The sequence below is a fragment of the Salmo trutta genome, chromosome 20 (assembly GCF_901001165.1).
Source record: "Salmo trutta chromosome 20, fSalTru1.1, whole genome shotgun sequence".
In the NCBI taxonomy this organism is placed as follows: domain Eukaryota; kingdom Metazoa; phylum Chordata; class Actinopteri; order Salmoniformes; family Salmonidae; genus Salmo; species Salmo trutta.
In genome coordinates, this window is record NC_042976.1 from 9,103,860 (window position 1) to 9,121,831 (window position 17,972).

The following is a 17,972-nucleotide window of genomic DNA, read 5'->3' on the forward strand; positions in this document are numbered from 1 at the left end:
TTTGGCCTTTCTCAGGAGTTTTTCCTAGGGAGTTTTTCCCAGCCACCGTGCTTCTTTCACATGCATTGCTTGCTGTTTGGGGTTTTAGGCTGGGTTTCTGTACAGCACTTTGAGATTTCAGCTGATGTACGAAGGGCTATATAAATAAATTTGATTTGAAATTTGATTTGATATGTTGACCTTTTTTCTCTTTGTGTATTCTTTTTTCAGAATATAAGTGAGAAATATTAGCTTGAAGTCAGAGGAATGAAATATAGAAGATTGAGGCTGACAGTAGTTCAAAATGTATGTTCAAAATTCATGGTCTCCAGGACAACAGGGGAAACAGCAGCCGAGTCACAACCTTGAGCTGACAGAAAGGAAGTGTAAAGCCCAGGGAGCTACAGGTGTTACTCCAAAGCAATAAGAGAGCTTTTGTATTCAAGGCTACAAATACTTAAATCAAATGTTTATTTGTCACATGCACCGAATACAACAGGTGTAGACCTTACAATGAAATGCTTACTTACAAGCCCTTAACCAACAATGCTTTAAGAAGTTTTAAAAAATTACATTAAAAAAGTTAAGTTAAAAATAGACAAGTACATTTTTTTTTTCTCCCTGGCAGATATGTTCTGTCCAGGACACGATATGGTAACAGTAAACATACAATGGATTCGAAACGTATTCAGACCCCTTGACTTTTTCCATGTTTTGATTTACGTTACAGCCTTATTCTAAAATGGATTAAATAAATGTTTTTCCTCATCAATCTACACACAATACCCCATAATGACAAAGAGAAAACGGTTTCAGACATTTTTGCAAATGTATTAAACATTTTTACAAAAGTATTCAGACCCTTTGCTATTAGACTCAAAATTGAGCTCAGGTGCATTCTGTTTCTATGAATCATCCTTTAGATGTTTCTACAACTTGATTGGAGTCAACCTGTGGTAAATTCAACTGATTGGACATGATATGGAAAAGCACACACCTGTCTATATAAGGTCCCACAGTTGATAGTGCATGTCAGCGCAAAAATAAAGCCATGAGGTCGAAGGAATTGTCTGTAGAGCTCTGAGACAGGATTGTGTCGAGGCACAGATCTGGGGAAAGGTACCAAAACATTTCTGCAGCATTGAAGGTCCCCAAGAACACAGTGGCCTCCATCATTCTTAAATGAAAGAAGTTTAAACCACCAAGACTCTTCATAGAGCTGTCCACCCGGCCAAACTGAGCATTCGAGGGAGAAGGGCCTTGGTCAGGGAGGTGACCAAGAACCTGATGGTCACTCTGGCAGAGCTTCAGAGTTCCTCTGTGGAGATGGAAGATCCTTCCAGAAGGACAACCATCTCTGCAGCACTCCACCAATCAGGCTTTATGGTAGAGTGGCCAGACTGAAGCCCCTCCTCAGTAAAAGTCACATGACAGCCCGCTTGGAGTTTGCCAAAAGGCACCAAAGGAAACAAGATTATCTGGCCTGATAAAACTAAGATTGAACTCTTTGGCCTGAATGCCAAGCATCGCATCTGGAGGAAACCTGGCACCATCCCTACGGTGAAGCATGGGGGTGGCAGCATCATGCTGTGGGGATGTTCTTCAGCGGCAGGGACTGGGAGACTAGTCAGGATTGAGGGAAAGATGAACGGAGCAAAGTACAGAGAGATCCTTGACGAAAACCTGCTCCAGAGCGCTCAGGACCTCAGACTGGGGCGAAGGTTCACCTTCCAACAGGACAACAGCCATAAGCACACGGACAAGACAACGCAGGAGTGGCTTCAGGACTAGTCTCTGAATGTCCTTGAGTGGCCCAGCCAGAGCCCGGACTTTAACCCAATCGAACATCTCTGGAGAGACCTGAAAATAGCTGTACAGCGACGCTCCCCATCCAATCTGACGTAGCTTGAGAAGATCTGCAGAAAAGACTGGGAGAAACTCCCCAAATAGGTGTGCCAAGCTTGTAGCGTCATACCCAAGAAGACTTGTGGCTGTAATCGCTGCCAAAGGTGCTACAACAAAGTAATGAGTAAAGGGTTTGAATACTTATGTAAATGTGATATTTCCTTCTTTTTTTTTTATTCATTTGCAAAAAAATTCTGTGTATATTGATGAAGGTAAAACACAATTTAATCAATTTTAGAATAAGTCTGTAAAGTAACAACATTTTGAGAAAAAATCAAGGGGGTTGAATATTTTCAGAATGCACTGTGTGGCATAAATGTAATCTGTCCGTTTTTCAAACTAACTAATTTCCCCCAATTTTATAAAGTCTACCGCAGCCCAATGTATCCAGTACAGTAGGTATTTGAAGCTATCGTGGCAGCATAATAGCCTACAGGGTCAGTTGGAACCATCTACTGGATTTAGAGTAGACCCTGTGTTGAATTCAACTCTCAAGGAGCAGGAGAACAAACAGTATTACAATGTAGATGGATATACTTAAAGTAACTGTCCACAGTGTCCATAGCTGCAGCAAGTAGGGGTGCTGAGAGTGCTGCAGCACCCCTTGAAAAATCGGAATAATACATTTTTTAAAAATCCAAAAAGTAAGTATTGGGCCTTTGCCAATCCTGTATTAGTGGATCAATAAAGCAGTCTGTATCTCGGGCAAAAAAAAAAGACGCTATGACAATGTCCAGTGAAAATCGGACTATTTAAAGTTAATAGTCTGTTAAAGCTGCAATATGTAACTTCTTGGGCGACCTGACCAAATTCTTATAGAAATGAGTGTTACAGATCTGTCATTCTCATTGTGTCACGACTTCCGCCGAAGTCGGGTCCTCTCCTTTTTTGGGCGGCGCTCGGCGGTCGGCGTTGCCGGTCTTCTAGCCATCATCGATCCACTTTTCATTTTCCATGTGTTTTGTCTTGTTTTTCCTCACACCTGGTTTCAATTCCCTCAATCACTTGTTGTGTATTTAACCCTCTGTTCCCCCCATGTCTTTGTGTGGGATTGTTTATTGTAAGTGCTTGTGCACGTGCACTTGTTGATTGGTGCGCAACGTTTTTTTTCCGGCATAGTGCAGTTTCAACTCTTACCAAAATAATGTTGTTGACTCATCCTATACTGGTATTTGTGGTCAAAACATAAATCAGTGGAAAAAAAACACTTAAAAAACCCCCCGCCATCCGTGGAATGAGTTTTACACCCTTGGTTTGTTTAGAGCAAGCCTTAGGCTCTTAACAAAACTTCTCCAGTCAGAAGATACTGTAATGAAACAGCAAGGAGCAGGTCTCGAACCCTCGACCTTCTAGCCTGAAGTCCAGCGCGCAATCGACTGTGCCGCAAAAGCATGCTCAAGCGGCAGAGTCGATATCCGCGCTTATAAACCCAGGGTCGTTACAATACTATCGTCAATAGGCGCTAAAGTAGTTAGCGTCTATGGATGGTGTATCTTGATCACATCTGCTGAAATGTAAATTCTGTTTGTTTGAAGTACTGTTGTACTTATAGACCAACAGCAGTGGTGTAAAGTACTTAAGTAAAAACATTTTAAAGTACTTCTTAAGTAGTTTTTGGGGGTATCTGTACTTCACTATTTATATTTTGGACAACTTTTCCTTTTACTTCACTACATTCCTAAAGAAAATAATGTACTTTTTACTCTATACATTTTCCCTGACACCCAAAATTACTCATTACATTTTGAATGCTTAGCAGGACAGGAAAATGTTCCAATTCATGCACTTATCAAGCGAACATCCCTGGTCATCCTTACTGCCTCTGATCTGGCAGACTCACAAAACACAAATGCTTCATTTGTAAAATATGTCTGAGCATTGGTGTGCCCCTGGCTTTCCGTAATTACAAAATATATATAAAGAATTTTAAATGATTCGTACTTTTACTTTTGATACTTAAGTATATTTAAAACCAAATACTTTTAGACTTTTACTCAAGTAGTATTTTACTGGGTGACTTTCACTTTTACTTGAGCCATTTTCTATTAAGGTATCTTTACTTTTACTCAAGTATGACAATGTCTACTTTTTCCACCGCTGACCAACAGCATAACCTTGATGTGTGCATAGTTGAAGTTAGAAAAGAGACAGTAGCTTCTTCTTCTTCTTTGGTATCATGGTGTTCGCACGTTTTGTTTGTGCATGCCGCCACCTACTGGCAGTGTGTGTTCGATCACGTTACATTTGTGATACAAAAATTAAAGGGGGAAAAAATAAGAAATTGCACCACCAACCAACCCTACACCCATATAACACTATTTCATCAAAATAAAAAAAATGTCAAAAACATCTTATAACTCTTCTGCGGTAAAATATCGTACACCCGTACTTCTCAGCTGCCACCTACGTTCTGAAAAACCCATTACAGACTACACCATTCCACTACTTTGATCCTATCTGCTCCTGCACCATGCCAACGGCCGGTGAGGACGGGGTACCACCAGTTAACACACCCTGTAACTCTTCTAAACGAGACAGTAGGTAGATCATATTTAACATTTGAAATTCCTCTTTTTCTTTCAGGCAATTCAATTGCACACTATTGATGACGTCAATATGAAGCGACTAGGGGCAAGACCCCTCCCCCACTATTGAAAACGTGATTATTACGCGACCACGGGCAAGCCCCCCCCCCCCCCACTCCCACTGATAACGTCAATATTAAGCGACTACGGGCAACCCCCCTCCCGACCCGTTATTGTCGCGCCTCGAAGGACTATCAAATAGAGCGATTTTGGAGACGGTTTGTGGTTGTGGTGGTAAATAACCATGGCGGCGCGGGTGCTCCGGTTGGTCCTCCCCTCGGGGACAGCCGTGTTCAAAATAGGGACAACAATTCAGACGGTAAGGTTGTAAAACGAATTGCCAAAATGCTCTCTCGCGCAACGAAGGGCATCAAGTTCACAAGCTTTGGTACAAGGACACCAGAACAACAATCCTAATGCTAACAGATGGGTGTTTTGTGTCTGTCAACAACTATTCTGCAATAATGTATTGTAAATAATTAACAGCTAGCTTCATTTAACTCAAACAAGATGTCTCGCTAGCTAGCTAAATTAATTAATTAGCTAACGTTTGCTAGATGAGCTCAGAAGGTTGCCTGGTGGACCAGCCATTACCGGTTGATTTTAGTCAGGACAGAAGCATGACATTTACATGCCCATTCTATTAACACTGAGTACAATTCAATATTTGATTTGTGAACTACTGTTCACTGATAAACATATATTCTGTATTTTAGGCTGGTATTCACAGTAGCTCAGTAAGGAACCTGCGGTACGGCTGGTGGGCATATGCACTGGGCGAGAGGACAACTCCAAGGTTCAAGGAGAACAGCAAGATCATCTCCATTGATGGCAACCTGGCCTCAGGAAAGGGGGCGCTGGCCCAGAATCTGGCTGAAAAGCTGGGTAATGATCAGGCTGTTGTCAATGCAGTTATTGATGTCTAAACTACTTGTTTGTTAGACTTTATAAGTTGGGAGGTTAGAAGTTGATAACGTTAACATTTTTATGACTCATTTAAAGTGCATATCAATGTGGTGTAGTTATGGTGTTCTTTGGTAGTACCAAATTCTTATTTTTTGATGTCTGTAGGGATGCTGTACATGCCCGAGCCTGACACGCACTACTTGGACAAGATGACAGCGGAGAAAGCGCCTCTGCCAACCGCCTTTAATGGTAACTGCAGCTTGGAGAAGTTCTACAGAGACCCCAAGGCTGCTGACGGGAACTCTTACCGGCTGCAGGCATGGATGTACCTCATGAGGCTTCTTCAGTGGTCAGACGCCATGGAACACCTGCTCACCACAGGTATGGCTGGTTGGCTAAGGAATGCGCTCACATATCACAAAAGAAATTACAGCAAAATTGTGTTAGGCTATTGGGGAAAAACAACAGACATTTAGCTCTTGACCTTATGTGTTTCTGTAGTTAAATTAATGCCTAGTTCTATTCTAAATGTCTGTTTGCATTTAGATATTAAACAAACATTCTATTCATGTTCTTGTCATAAACTTTCTCTCCCTCCAGGCCAAGGTGTGGTCTTAGAGCGCTCCCCCTACAGTGACATGGTGTTTGTGGAGGCCATGTTCAAACAGGGTTACATCAGAAAGCAGTGTAAGTACTGAAATCCCTATAACAAGGGTGGAACAGATCTGAAAAGTATTTTTGTATTGTTATGAATCAGATCTGGTTTCACACCAACTTGACAATGCCATGATATTGAAAGGTCATTAGTGTTTTCAATAAATAAACTGGGTGAAGAAGCTTTGCTGTATGTCACCATAAATAACATGGGGGCATTTTACATTGCTGAGGTTGATGAATCTTGTATGTTCTGCAATGCAGGTGTTGACCACTACAATGAAATCAAAGGTATCAGTATCTGTGAGTTTCTTCCCCCCCATTTGGTCATCTATGTGGACATGCCAGCAGAAGAAGTGCAGAAGAAGCTGAAGGCATCAGGCAAGGTAGTGAGAAGAAAAATATCAGCCATACTATACTCTTCTTGGCATGTCGTCTGTCTGTGTGAAAGACCATCCACACTATCCTTTTCTTGGCATATTGTCTGTCTGTGTGAAAGACCATCCGTTATGTAGAACCTGTGGAATTTGACAGACGGTTTGAATGTGACTGAATGAGTTTTATTCAAACGATTTTGAGACCTGTCCAAAAAGTATAGTAAATTGTGTGAATGCCTGGCACTGCTTCAAGCTTTTCATATATTGGTTTACACTTCAATCCAATCAGAGACCCACAACTTTGGAAAACTGATCTAAAGTATGAATCAAATCACACAAGTTGAAAATAGCCTAGGTTTTAAGCACTGATGACTTGTCGTTAACACTACTCTGAGACTCTATGTAACTTGATTTGCACCGGATTCCTCCAACCTTCCGTGATTATCTTTAAAGAGGGGATTATTGCTGGTGCCTCAATGCTAATAACTACCAGGCTTTGTGAGGCCCGACTGCCTGCCTGCCCGCCTGCCTGCCAAGTGTGAGAGGTGCTAAATAGGCAGCGCATGCTGGAAAGCCACAACTCATTTCTGTAATTGTGACTGATTACCAGAGGCATTTGGCAAATTTACAAATTCAAATTAAGAACATTATTCTCCATTTGCGACAGGCTGAGCATCGTTTTTTTTCTGTTTCTGAAATAGATCATAACCACTGTAGAGACTTTGAGACAAGTTTAAAATGCTTTTAGTTTAAAGCCCCAACAGCATCATATGTTCAGGCTAGAGGTAGACCGATTATGATTTTTTCAATACCGATACCGATTATTGGAGGACCAAAAAAAGCTGATGCCAATTTTTTATATATATTTGTAATAATGACAATTGCAACAATACTGAATGAACAATGATCCCTTTTATTTGAACTTAATATAATACATACAATCTATTTAGTCTCAAATAAATAATGAAACATGTTCAATTTGGTTTAAATAATGCAAAAACACTTTTGGAGAAGAAAGTAAAAGTGCAATATGTGCCATGTAAAAAGCCAACGTTTAAGTTCCTTGCTCAGAACATGAGAACATATGAAAGCTGGTGGTTCAATATTCCCAGTTTTACTTTGTAGTTATTATAGGATTGTAGTTATTATAGGAATTATGACATGTCGACTATTTCTCTCTATACCATTTGTATTTCATTTACCTTTGACTATTGGATGTTCTTATAGGCACTTTAATATTGCCAGCCTAATCTCAGGAGTTGATTGGCTTGAAGTCATAAACAGCGCTGTGCTTTAAGCATTGCTAAAAGCTGCTCGCAAATGCAGTAAAGTGCTGTTTGAATGAATGCTTACGAGCCTGCTGTTGCCTACCACCGCTCAGTCAGACTCCTATATCAAATCATAGACTTAATTATAATAAACAAACAGAAATACGAGCCTTTGGTCATTAATATGGTCAAATCCGGTAGCTATCATTTCAAAAATAAAACATTTATTCTTTCAGTGAAATATGGAACCATTACGTATTTTGGCGAACAGGTGGCATCCCTAAGACCAAATATTGCTGTTACATTGCACAACCTTCAATGTTATGTCATAATTATGTAAAATTCGGTCAAATTAATTATGGTCTTTGTTAGGAAGAAACAAAGTTCACAACAAGCCAGGCGGCCCAAACTGTTGCATATATCCTGACTCTGCTTGCACTGAACGCAAGAGAAGTGACACAATTTCCCTAGTGAATATTGCCTGCTAACATGCATTTATTTTAACTAAATATGCAGGTTAAAAAAATATATATACTTCTGTGTATTGATTTTTAAGAAAGGCATTGATGTTTATGGTTAGGTACATTTGTGCAACGAATGTGCTTTTTTCGCGAATGTGCTTTTGTTAAATCGTCTCCCGTTTGGCGAAGTTGAAATAGGCAGTGCTTCGATGATAAATTAACAGGCACTGCATTGATTATATGCAACGCAGGTCAAGCTAGTTAACTACACATGGTTGATGATATTACTAGGTTAACTAGTGATTATGTGAAGATAAGTTTAATGCTAGCTAGCAACTTACCTTGGCACCTTGCAGCCACAAGGTCCTTTTTGATGCTGCGTTCGGGTAACAAGTGGTCAGCCTGCCATGCAGTTTCCTCATTGAATGCCATGTAATCGTCCATAATCGGCGTCCGAAAAGGCAGATTACCGATTTGTTATGAAAACTTGAAATCGGCCCTAATTAATCGACCATGCCGATTAATCGGTCGACCTCTAGTTCAGGCATCAGTTTTAAAGCTGTTAAAAAAGCAATTGTTAGTGGACGAGTTACATTTTGGCACAAAACCATCTGTTAAACTCCTGTAGGGTTTAAGTGGCCAATACAGGAATGAAATCAAACTGAAGCCTGGATAAGAATACAAGCGTGGTCCTTGGCATAGATCTGTATCCGTTCCCACTGAACCGTTTGATAGTGTGTGCCAAGAGTATTCTCAAGTTAGGCCTCGTTACCTTTCTGCTCTACAAATCAGATCATTGAAGGTGAGAATGTGTTTCAACAGCCATTCCAAACCGATCTTCTGCTTGTTGACCACTTTGGGTGTTCCACTTGTTAACTTCAATCCATTTAAGGCACTTACACTAAGCCAGTGAATTGTGTTGAATGTGGTGTAGTTATTTTAACTTTCCAAATAGCCTATTTACTAATGTGTGTTGTTCCTGTCTTTATTCGTCTATCCTGTCTTACCCTCAGGATGTGCCCCTACCCTATCTGAAGAGCATTGAGGACGCATACAAGAAGACCTACCTTCCCAAAATAAGGTTGGTGGACTACAAAGCTGTCTATTGAAGGGAATACAATGCTCGATACCTCTGCGATGACCCCATGGATGGCTCATCATGCTGTTTAACATTTAACCTTTTTTTGAGAGAGTTTTTCTGTATTTCAGTGAGAATGCAGAATTGCTTGCTTATGATGCAACGCAGGCACAAGACATCGAGAGGGTAAGAAAATACAATGTGTGACTAGAGGCTAGGGATCTCCATCTTTCCCTTGTCAAGATGACTTGATGTGTATCTATACTGAACAAAAATATGAATGCAACAATTAATGATTTTACTGAGTTACAGTTCATATAAGGATCCATATCTATGGATTTCACATTTCTGGGCTTGGACGCTGCCATGTGTGGGCTTGAAAATGCATAGTCCCACCCACTTGGGAGCCATGCCCCACCATTCAGAATGAGTTTTTCCCCACAAAAGGGCTTTATTACAGACCGAGATACTCCTCACTTTCATCAGCTGTCGGGGTGGCTGGTCTCAGACAATCCCGAGGGTGAAGAAGCCGGATGTGGAGGTCCTGGGCTGGCGTGGTCTACGGTTGAGGGCAGTTGGATGTACTGCCAAATTCTATAAAACGACATTGGAGGCAGCTTATGGTAGAGAGATGAACATTCAATTCTCTGGCAACAGCTCTGGTGGACATTCCTGCAGTCAGCATACCAATTGCACACTCCCTGAACTTGAGACATCTGTGGCATTGTGTTTTGTGACAAAATTGCACATTTTAGTGGCCTTTTATTGTCCCCCGCACAAGTGTAATGATCATGCCGTTTAATCAGCTCCTTATTATGCCACACCTGTCAGGTGGATGGATTATCTTGGCAAAGGCTAAATGCTCACTAACGGGGATGTAAACAAATTTGTGCACAGAATTTGAGAGAAATAAGCTTTTTGTGTGTATGGAACATTTCTGGGATCTCTTATTTCAGCTCATCAAACATGGGACCAACTCTACATATTGCGTTTTTATATTTTTGTTCAGTAATAGATACATGGGCTCTGATACGATACAGGAACGATACGATTTGGTTTGATTTTAGAGGAATCAATCGATACGATTCGATGCACTAACATTTGTTGCATAAACACATTCATTTTTCCATTCTAAGTTAACATCTGCTTCTGATTGAGCTCATAAGCTGTGGCTTCTCTGAGCTGGATCTGTCTATGGTGTGTGTGTGTGTAGTCACCTGAGCTGAGCCATAAGGGAAGCTGGGCATCTAACACTATCAGTTAGGGGGGTTTTGCTTTTTGTCCGACACTACTTTTGCTCTGAAATCACCATCTTGCAGGACAGGCACACAGATGCAAGCAATTAGTTCATGATTTAGTGACGTCATTCCTTACAAAGCTGTCCCACAACTTCACCACAATATTGCATCGGCACCGAAGTATGGCGATAATATCGTATTGTTGAGGTCCCTGGCAATTCCCAGCCTTATTACATTGGTTGTCACTCAAGAAAATAAAGCCTAATATTGCGTGAGCCATTTTGCCTACATTTGAATGCTGAAGGTGACCTGCAGATGTGCCAGATCAGGAATAGGCCTACCTCTCGTTGGTCAGTGCACACGAAGCTGCGCACAGCGTGCAGATTGACTATGCTACAAATATTGCCTGGGGTTGTTCGGCATGGAAAATGACTTGTAGATCAATGGCTGCCAACATAATTACACGCTTAGTTTAACACTGAAGGAGAGGACACAGTTGTCACAAAATATGAGGAATTTTCCGAAGGTAGAGAGAAGGTAATTTGAGCATTTAAAAATAAATATTTTTTGCGATGCATAACATTTGAATCGATTTTTCTGAACAATGCATGCTATATTTGGATCGGTTTGGGTTTACACAGACTGATGTATCTTAAACATTTGAAATGGGACCGATACGAATCGCTACATCCCTATTAGAGACATGAGAACACAAACATACTGTTGATGTTATTTTATAGGCCTACCTTATAGGCCTACAAAATCCTATTGTCAAAATAGACTTACATTTTTTTGTTTTTCTCATCTACAGATTGCAGAAGACATTGAGGACTTGAAGTTCGAGAAAGGACCTTGGGTAGAACAGGATGACGTCACATTACACTACATGAGAATGCTGTAAGTAGAACCACTTCATTTGTTCCCTAGATGTGTAGCCCTGAAACGAAGTGTTGTCGCTACATTCCGGTCACATTTAGTACATGGGTAGGCCTATATAGTATATTTTGGAGCTCTTCTCATCAGCCTGCTGTTTTCCTGCCTCTCTCTCCCCAGGGTGGAAGACAAGATGAGGGTGGCAGACCTGACCCTTGTACCCAACTTCCTCCCTGAGGTCACCATCGGAGCTCACGAGTATGACGCAGGCTACTACGCATTCAAATCGGTAAGGGAGAAAAGCACTCTACTTATCTTATGATATACGATAACCAGACTACTTCTCTTTTTTGTAACCTTTATTTAACTCAGCAAGTCAGTTAACAACACATTCTTATTTATAATGATGGCCTACCGGGGAACAGTGGGGTTTAACTGCCTTGTTCAGGGGCAGAACGATATAATTTTTCCTTGTCAGCTCAGGGATTCGATCCAGCAGCCTTTCGGTTACTGGCCCAACGCTCTAACCACTAGGCTACCTGCCGCCCCTCTTATGACGGTGTGGTGCTAGATCACCTGATATATCTACACTATGAGAGAAGTGGAGAATAATGAGATTGGACCTTAACCGTGCTGGATAATGAGGTTGGGCCTTAACCGTGCTGGATAATGAGGTTGGGCCTTAACCGTGCTGGATAATGAGGTTGGGCCTTAACCGTGCTGGATAATGAGGTTGGGCCTTAACCGTGCTGGATAATGAGGTTGGGCCTTAACCGTGCTGGATAATGAGGTTGGGCCTTAACCGTGCTGGATAATGAGGTTGGGCCTTAACCGTGCTGGATAATGAGGTTGGGCCTTAACCGTGCTGGATAATGAGGTTGGGCCTTAACCGTGCTGGATAATGAGGTTGGGCCTTAACCGTGCTGGATAATGAGGTTGGGCCTTAACCGTGCTGGATAATGAGGTTGGGCCTTAACCGTGCTGGATAATGAGGTTGGGCCTTAACCGTGCTGGATAATGAGGTTGGGCCTAAACACTCCTTTTCACCCTTTTTATTAGAGTTTTTTTTGTGTAGTATTTTCCTTCTCTCGCTCTTTTGGGTTGTGTCCATCCACAATATTTTTTCCTCCATCATAAACTGAAATATATAGAAGTGGAATATTCTCCAAGTCATTGGTATCATCATTGTTGCAAGAAAACATTGTGTTCTGACCTTTAAAGTTTATTGACTGGAGATGAGTTGTCTGGCTGCTGCTGTAAAGTGGGAGTATATAATGTGCTACGGGATCTTTTGGGCTGACATTTTGCATGGTGTGCATTATCATACTAGAACAAGTGGGAGGATAAGCTTGGGGTTATATGAACTATGGCGAGTTTAGGTTGTCTATGTTTTCTCCTCCGTACTTCTATGTTGACAAAGTTCACTTCTGCTGAAGTGCAGGGTAAGATTCTATAATAGAGCATGTACTGTGTTTGACAAAACTAGGAACCGATAGGTGCTTGTCTGGGGATTAATTTAGGTTTCGCCAGGTAAATAAACTTGAGTTGAACCGCAGATGCCAAGAACTCAAAGTAAAATAAAACTTGAATGCCTATCCAATATTGATATTTGCAATCAAACACCACTTCTCCAATCTTGAATTGTATTTGAAGCTGTAAATAAATGTCTTTATTTTTAGCTTCTTTGGCTGTCTGATAACAGTACTGGATAAGAGAAGCAGTTGTAGGACTCTGTTAACACGACTCTTTTTATTTCTCATACTCACAACACTAATGGTGTAGCGTGGCCCGGGTGACAGAGAGCGGCTTGGCTGTATCACATTAGCAGTAACGTATCACATTAGCAGTAACGTATCACATTAGCAGTAACGTATCACATTAGCAGTAACGTATCACATTAGCAGTAACGTATCACATTAGCAGTAACGTATCACATTAGCAGTAACGTATCACATTAGCAGTAACGTATCACATTAGCAGTAACGTATCACATTAGCAGTAACGTATCACATTAGCAGTAACGTATCACATTAGCAGTAACGTATCACATTAGCAGTAACGTATCACATTAGCAGTATCACATTAGCAGTAACGTATCACATTAGCAGTAACGTATCACATTAGCAGTAACATATCACATTAGCAGTAACATATCACATTAGCACTAACTAATGCAGTAACGTATCACATTAGCAGTAACGTATCACATTAGCAGTAACGTATCACATTAGCAGTAACGTATCACATTAGCACTAACGTATCACATTAGCACTAACGTATCACATTAGCAGTAACATATCACATTAGCAGTAACGTATCACATTAGCAGTAACGTATCACATTAGCAGTAACGTATCACATTAGCAGTAACTAATGCAATAACGTATCACATTAGCAGTAACGTATCACATTAGCAGTAACGTATCACATTAGCAGTAACGTATCACATTAGCAGTAACGTATCACATTAGCAGTAACGTATCACATTAGCAGTAACTAATGCAGTAACGTATCACATTAGCAGTAACGTATCACATTAGCAGTAACTAATGCAGTAACGTATCACATTAGCAGTAACATATCACATTAGCACTAACTAATGCAGTAACGTATCACATTAGCAGTAACGTATCACATTAGCAGTAACGTATCACATAAGCAGTAACGTATCACATTAGCAGTAACGTATCACATTAGCAGTAACGTATCACATTAGCAGTAACGTATCACATTAGCAGTAACGTATCACATTAGCAGTAACGTATCACATTAGCACTAACTAATGCAGTAACGTATCACATTAGCAGTAACATATCACATTAGCACTAACTAATGCAGTAACGTATCACATTAGCAGTAACGTATCACATTAGCAGTAACGTATCACATTAGCAGTAACGTATCACATTAGCAGTAACGTATCACATTAGCAGTAACATATCACATTAGCAGTAACGTATCACATTAGCAGTAACGTATCACATTAGCAGTAACGTATCACATTAGCACTAACTAATGCAGTAACGTATCACATTAGCAGTAACATATCACATTAGCAGTAACGTATCACATTAGCAGTAACGTATCACATTAGCAGTAACGTATCACATTAGCAGTAACGTATCACATTAGCAGTAACGTATCACATTAGCATAACGGATGCAGTAACGTATCACATTAGCAGTAACGTATCACATTAGCAGTACGTATCCACATTAGCAGTAACGTATCACATTAGCAGTAACGTATCACATTAGCAGTAACGTATCACATTAGCAGTAACGTATCACATTAGCAGTAACGTATCACATTAGCAGTAACGTATCACATTAGCAAGTCAACGTATCACATTAGCACTAACGTATCACATTAGCACTAACTAATGCAGTAACATATCACATTAGCAGTAACATATCACATTAGCAGTAACATATCACATTAGCAGTAACGTATCACATTAGCAGTAACGTATCACATTAGCACTAACTAATGCAGTAACGTATCACATTAGCACTAACGTATCACATTAGCACTAACGTATCACATTAGCACTAACGTATCACATTAGCACTAACTAATGCACTAACGTATCACATTAGCACTAACGTATCACATTAGCACTAACGTATCACATTAGCACTAACGTATCACATTAGCACTAACGTATCACATTAGCACTAACGTATCACATTAGCACTAACGTATCACATTAGCAGTAACTAATGCGGTAACGTATCACATTAGCGGAAACGTATCATATTAGCGGTAACGTATCACATTAGCAGTAACGTATCACATTAGCAGTAACTAATGCGGTAACGTATCACGTTAGCGGAAACGTATCACATTAGCGGAAACGTATCACATTAGCAGTAACGTATCACATTAGCAGTAACGTATCACATTAGCAGTAACGTATCACATTAGCAGTAACGTATCACATTAGCAGTAACGTATCACATTAGCACTAACTAATGCAGTAACATATCACATTAGCAGTAACGTATCACATTAGCGGTAACGTATCACATTAGCAGTAACTAATGCAGTAACGTATCACATTAGCAGTAACGTATCACTTTAGCAGTAACGTATCACATTAGCACTAACTAATGCAGTAACATATCACATTAGCAGTAACATATCACATTAGCAGTAACGTATCACATTAGCAGTAACGTATCACATTAGCAGTAACGTATCACATTAGCAGTAACTAATGCAGTAACGTATCACATTAGCAGTAACGTATCACATTAGCACTAACTAATGCAGTAACGTATCACATTAGCAGTAACGTATCACATTAGCAGTAACGTATCACATTAGCAGTAACGTATCACATTAGCAGTAACTAATGCAGTAACGTATCACATTAGCAGTAACGTATCACATTAGCAGTAACTAATGCAGTAACGTATCACATTAGCAGTAACGTATCACATTAGCACTAACGTATCACATTAGCAGTAACTAATGCAGTAACGTATTACATTAGCACTAGCGTATCACATTAGCACTAGCGTATCACATTAGCAGTAACGTATCACATTAGCAGTAACTCCTAACGTGCTGTTTTACAAGTCTTTGGGGTGATGGATTGCAATGTCGCCCCCAGTGACACAAACACTTTGCTTTACCATTAGTCTTTACTATCATCCCATGTCCAAGGGATAGATGAGTCTTGAGTGGCTAGTTCTTCAAAGCTTAAGGGAATAAGTAGGCCCGGCTCCTTAAATCATAGAACTCTTAAACCTGCCCAAGTGTCCTGTGGAATCTCCCTTGTCTCTTCTTACCCAAGCAATTCCCACAACTGTTTTTGGACTTATGATTATTGAAACCCCTTGCTTTGGCTTAGTTTTAATGATTTGTTTTGTAAAGTGTATGCTATGACTTTCCCTCTCCTTCAGAGGGTTTCAGAACATGTCAACTATTACCCAATTGATTTAATTCCATGCTCAGTATTAAAGGGATACTTGCTCAGTATTAAAGGGATTTTGGCAATGAGGCCCTTTATCTACTTTCAAACGAGTCTGATGAACTCATGGACACCATTTTTATGTATTTGCCTGTGGTTTGAAGGAAGTTGCTAACTAGTACTGGTGCAATCGCAAGCTAATGTTAGCTAACGCTAGTTAGCATTGGCTCGCAAAACTACCTCTAACTTCCTTCATACTGAACACAGAGACAAAAAAAATGGTATCCACAAGTTTATCTGACTCTGGGGAAGTGGATAAAGGGCCTCATTGCCAAAATCCTGAAGTATCCCTTTTAAGTTGTTTAATTTTAGCCAACCTGTCTGTTTCTCACTTACGTTTTCTTGCTATATATTTTGCCAACTATTCCAGTTAATACAGCCCAGATGTGTTAGCATGCCTAATAGGCTATTTCCCCTGTCACTTCTCTCCATATAATTAAATTCACAAATGTTTCTTTTCTCTCCAAAAGCTCCCGGGAAAGAAGTATGCTGCAGGTTATAACGCAGATATTGGAGATAAGAACATCTGGCTGAAGTGAAGGCATGGACCTGACTACTCTGGAGCTGATTGGTGTAGATGAATGTTTCCTTCCTCATTCCCTCCCTCATGCACCTGCTCACCCCTCCCTATGGGCAGAGAAGTCTAAATATGGTCTCATCCATTTGATCCGATCAGCAACGTTCTCTTCTGTCCATGTATCAATGAGAAATTGTACGCATTAAAAACGTTTAAAAAATCTAAACTTTTCAAAATGGCAATGTTCCTTCATGTTTAAAATATGCGTCTAGCTTTTTCAAGAAAGATAATAGCAATTGGGATGAAAGAGGAGATATTTCAGCTCATCCTAAATCATATTACTGACGTTTATTCAGGAAACTTTCAAGTTTGCTGTCCCAGTTTAAGCGACTTGCATCATTATAATGTGTCCTTTTTAGTATTTTCTTTAGCAAATGCTTCAGTGACTGAGTCAGTGCATATTGAGGTGTTACAACCCCCATAGGGGCTCTGGAAGCAGGTAGCCAATTCGACAGGACTTCACAGTGTGCCTGTTGTACTGAACGTGTCTGTTGTACTGAAGTGGCTCACAAACCAATTGGCTTCCAGCTGTTCTATAGCAGCATATCAGACACAATGCATTTATAAATAACGTGTATAAATTCTGCCTCGGCGGTTATGTTACGTGCCTTAAGGACAACATACTTGTGCTTCATTTCATGAATGGGAAGGATCGTGTTTCATTCAGATGACGGTTCAGGTGCTGCTCATTTCAGTCTTGTGGTATTGTTAGGTTCTTAAACAGAGTAAAAACTCACGGACGATTAGTAAAGCTCAAACCAAGTTTATTCACACACTGGGTCATACAGCTGCATATGACAAAGACCTGGTTCCACCAGCACACCATACCCCAATATTGGTGAAGTATCCTCCTTTCCTCTAAACATGACATCTTTGTTGCTAGGCAGAACTTTAGTGATATCTGTTCTTCCTCACTTTATCTGACCTGACCTCAGCCCCAAATTCCTCACTTCTCCCAATAGGATCCCTGATGTCTACCGATAACATATTCTGACAGAATGTAAATGTTCTACATTCCCCTCTCTCCCTCAGTGACATGAATAGGGATACTTCATATTTTCAAGTTTAGAACTCATCAGTGTGGATCAGATAT

At 40.4% G+C, this 17,972-nt stretch overlaps 1 protein-coding gene across 1 annotated transcript; it reads left to right on the forward strand.

Annotated features, from left to right (window-relative positions):
* The first annotated feature begins 4,603 nt into the window (after window positions 1-4,603).
* Window positions 4,604-17,045, forward strand: LOC115155522 (NADH dehydrogenase [ubiquinone] 1 alpha subcomplex subunit 10, mitochondrial). Its single transcript, XM_029702201.1, has 10 exons — window positions 4,604-4,788; window positions 5,186-5,354; window positions 5,541-5,756; window positions 5,976-6,062; window positions 6,294-6,415; window positions 9,149-9,216; window positions 9,345-9,399; window positions 11,263-11,348; window positions 11,505-11,613; window positions 16,773-17,045. Exons 1-10 carry the CDS (start codon window positions 4,714-4,716, stop codon window positions 16,839-16,841), a joined length of 1,056 nt encoding a protein of 351 aa, XP_029558061.1. The 5' UTR covers window positions 4,604-4,713; the 3' UTR covers window positions 16,842-17,045.
* The last annotated feature ends 927 nt before the right edge of the window (window positions 17,046-17,972 follow it).

Coding starts and splice junctions, on each gene's coding strand:
- LOC115155522 (XM_029702201.1), top strand. CDS start 4,714: ATGGCGGCGCGGGTGCTCCGGTTGGTCCTCCCCTCGGGGACAGCCGTG. Junction 9,400..11,262: donor AGGCACAAGACATCGAGAGG/GTAAGAAAATAC, acceptor TCTCATCTACAG/ATTGCAGAAGACATTGAGGA. Junction 11,614..16,772: donor GCTACTACGCATTCAAATCG/GTAAGGGAGAAA, acceptor TCTCTCCAAAAG/CTCCCGGGAAAGAAGTATGC.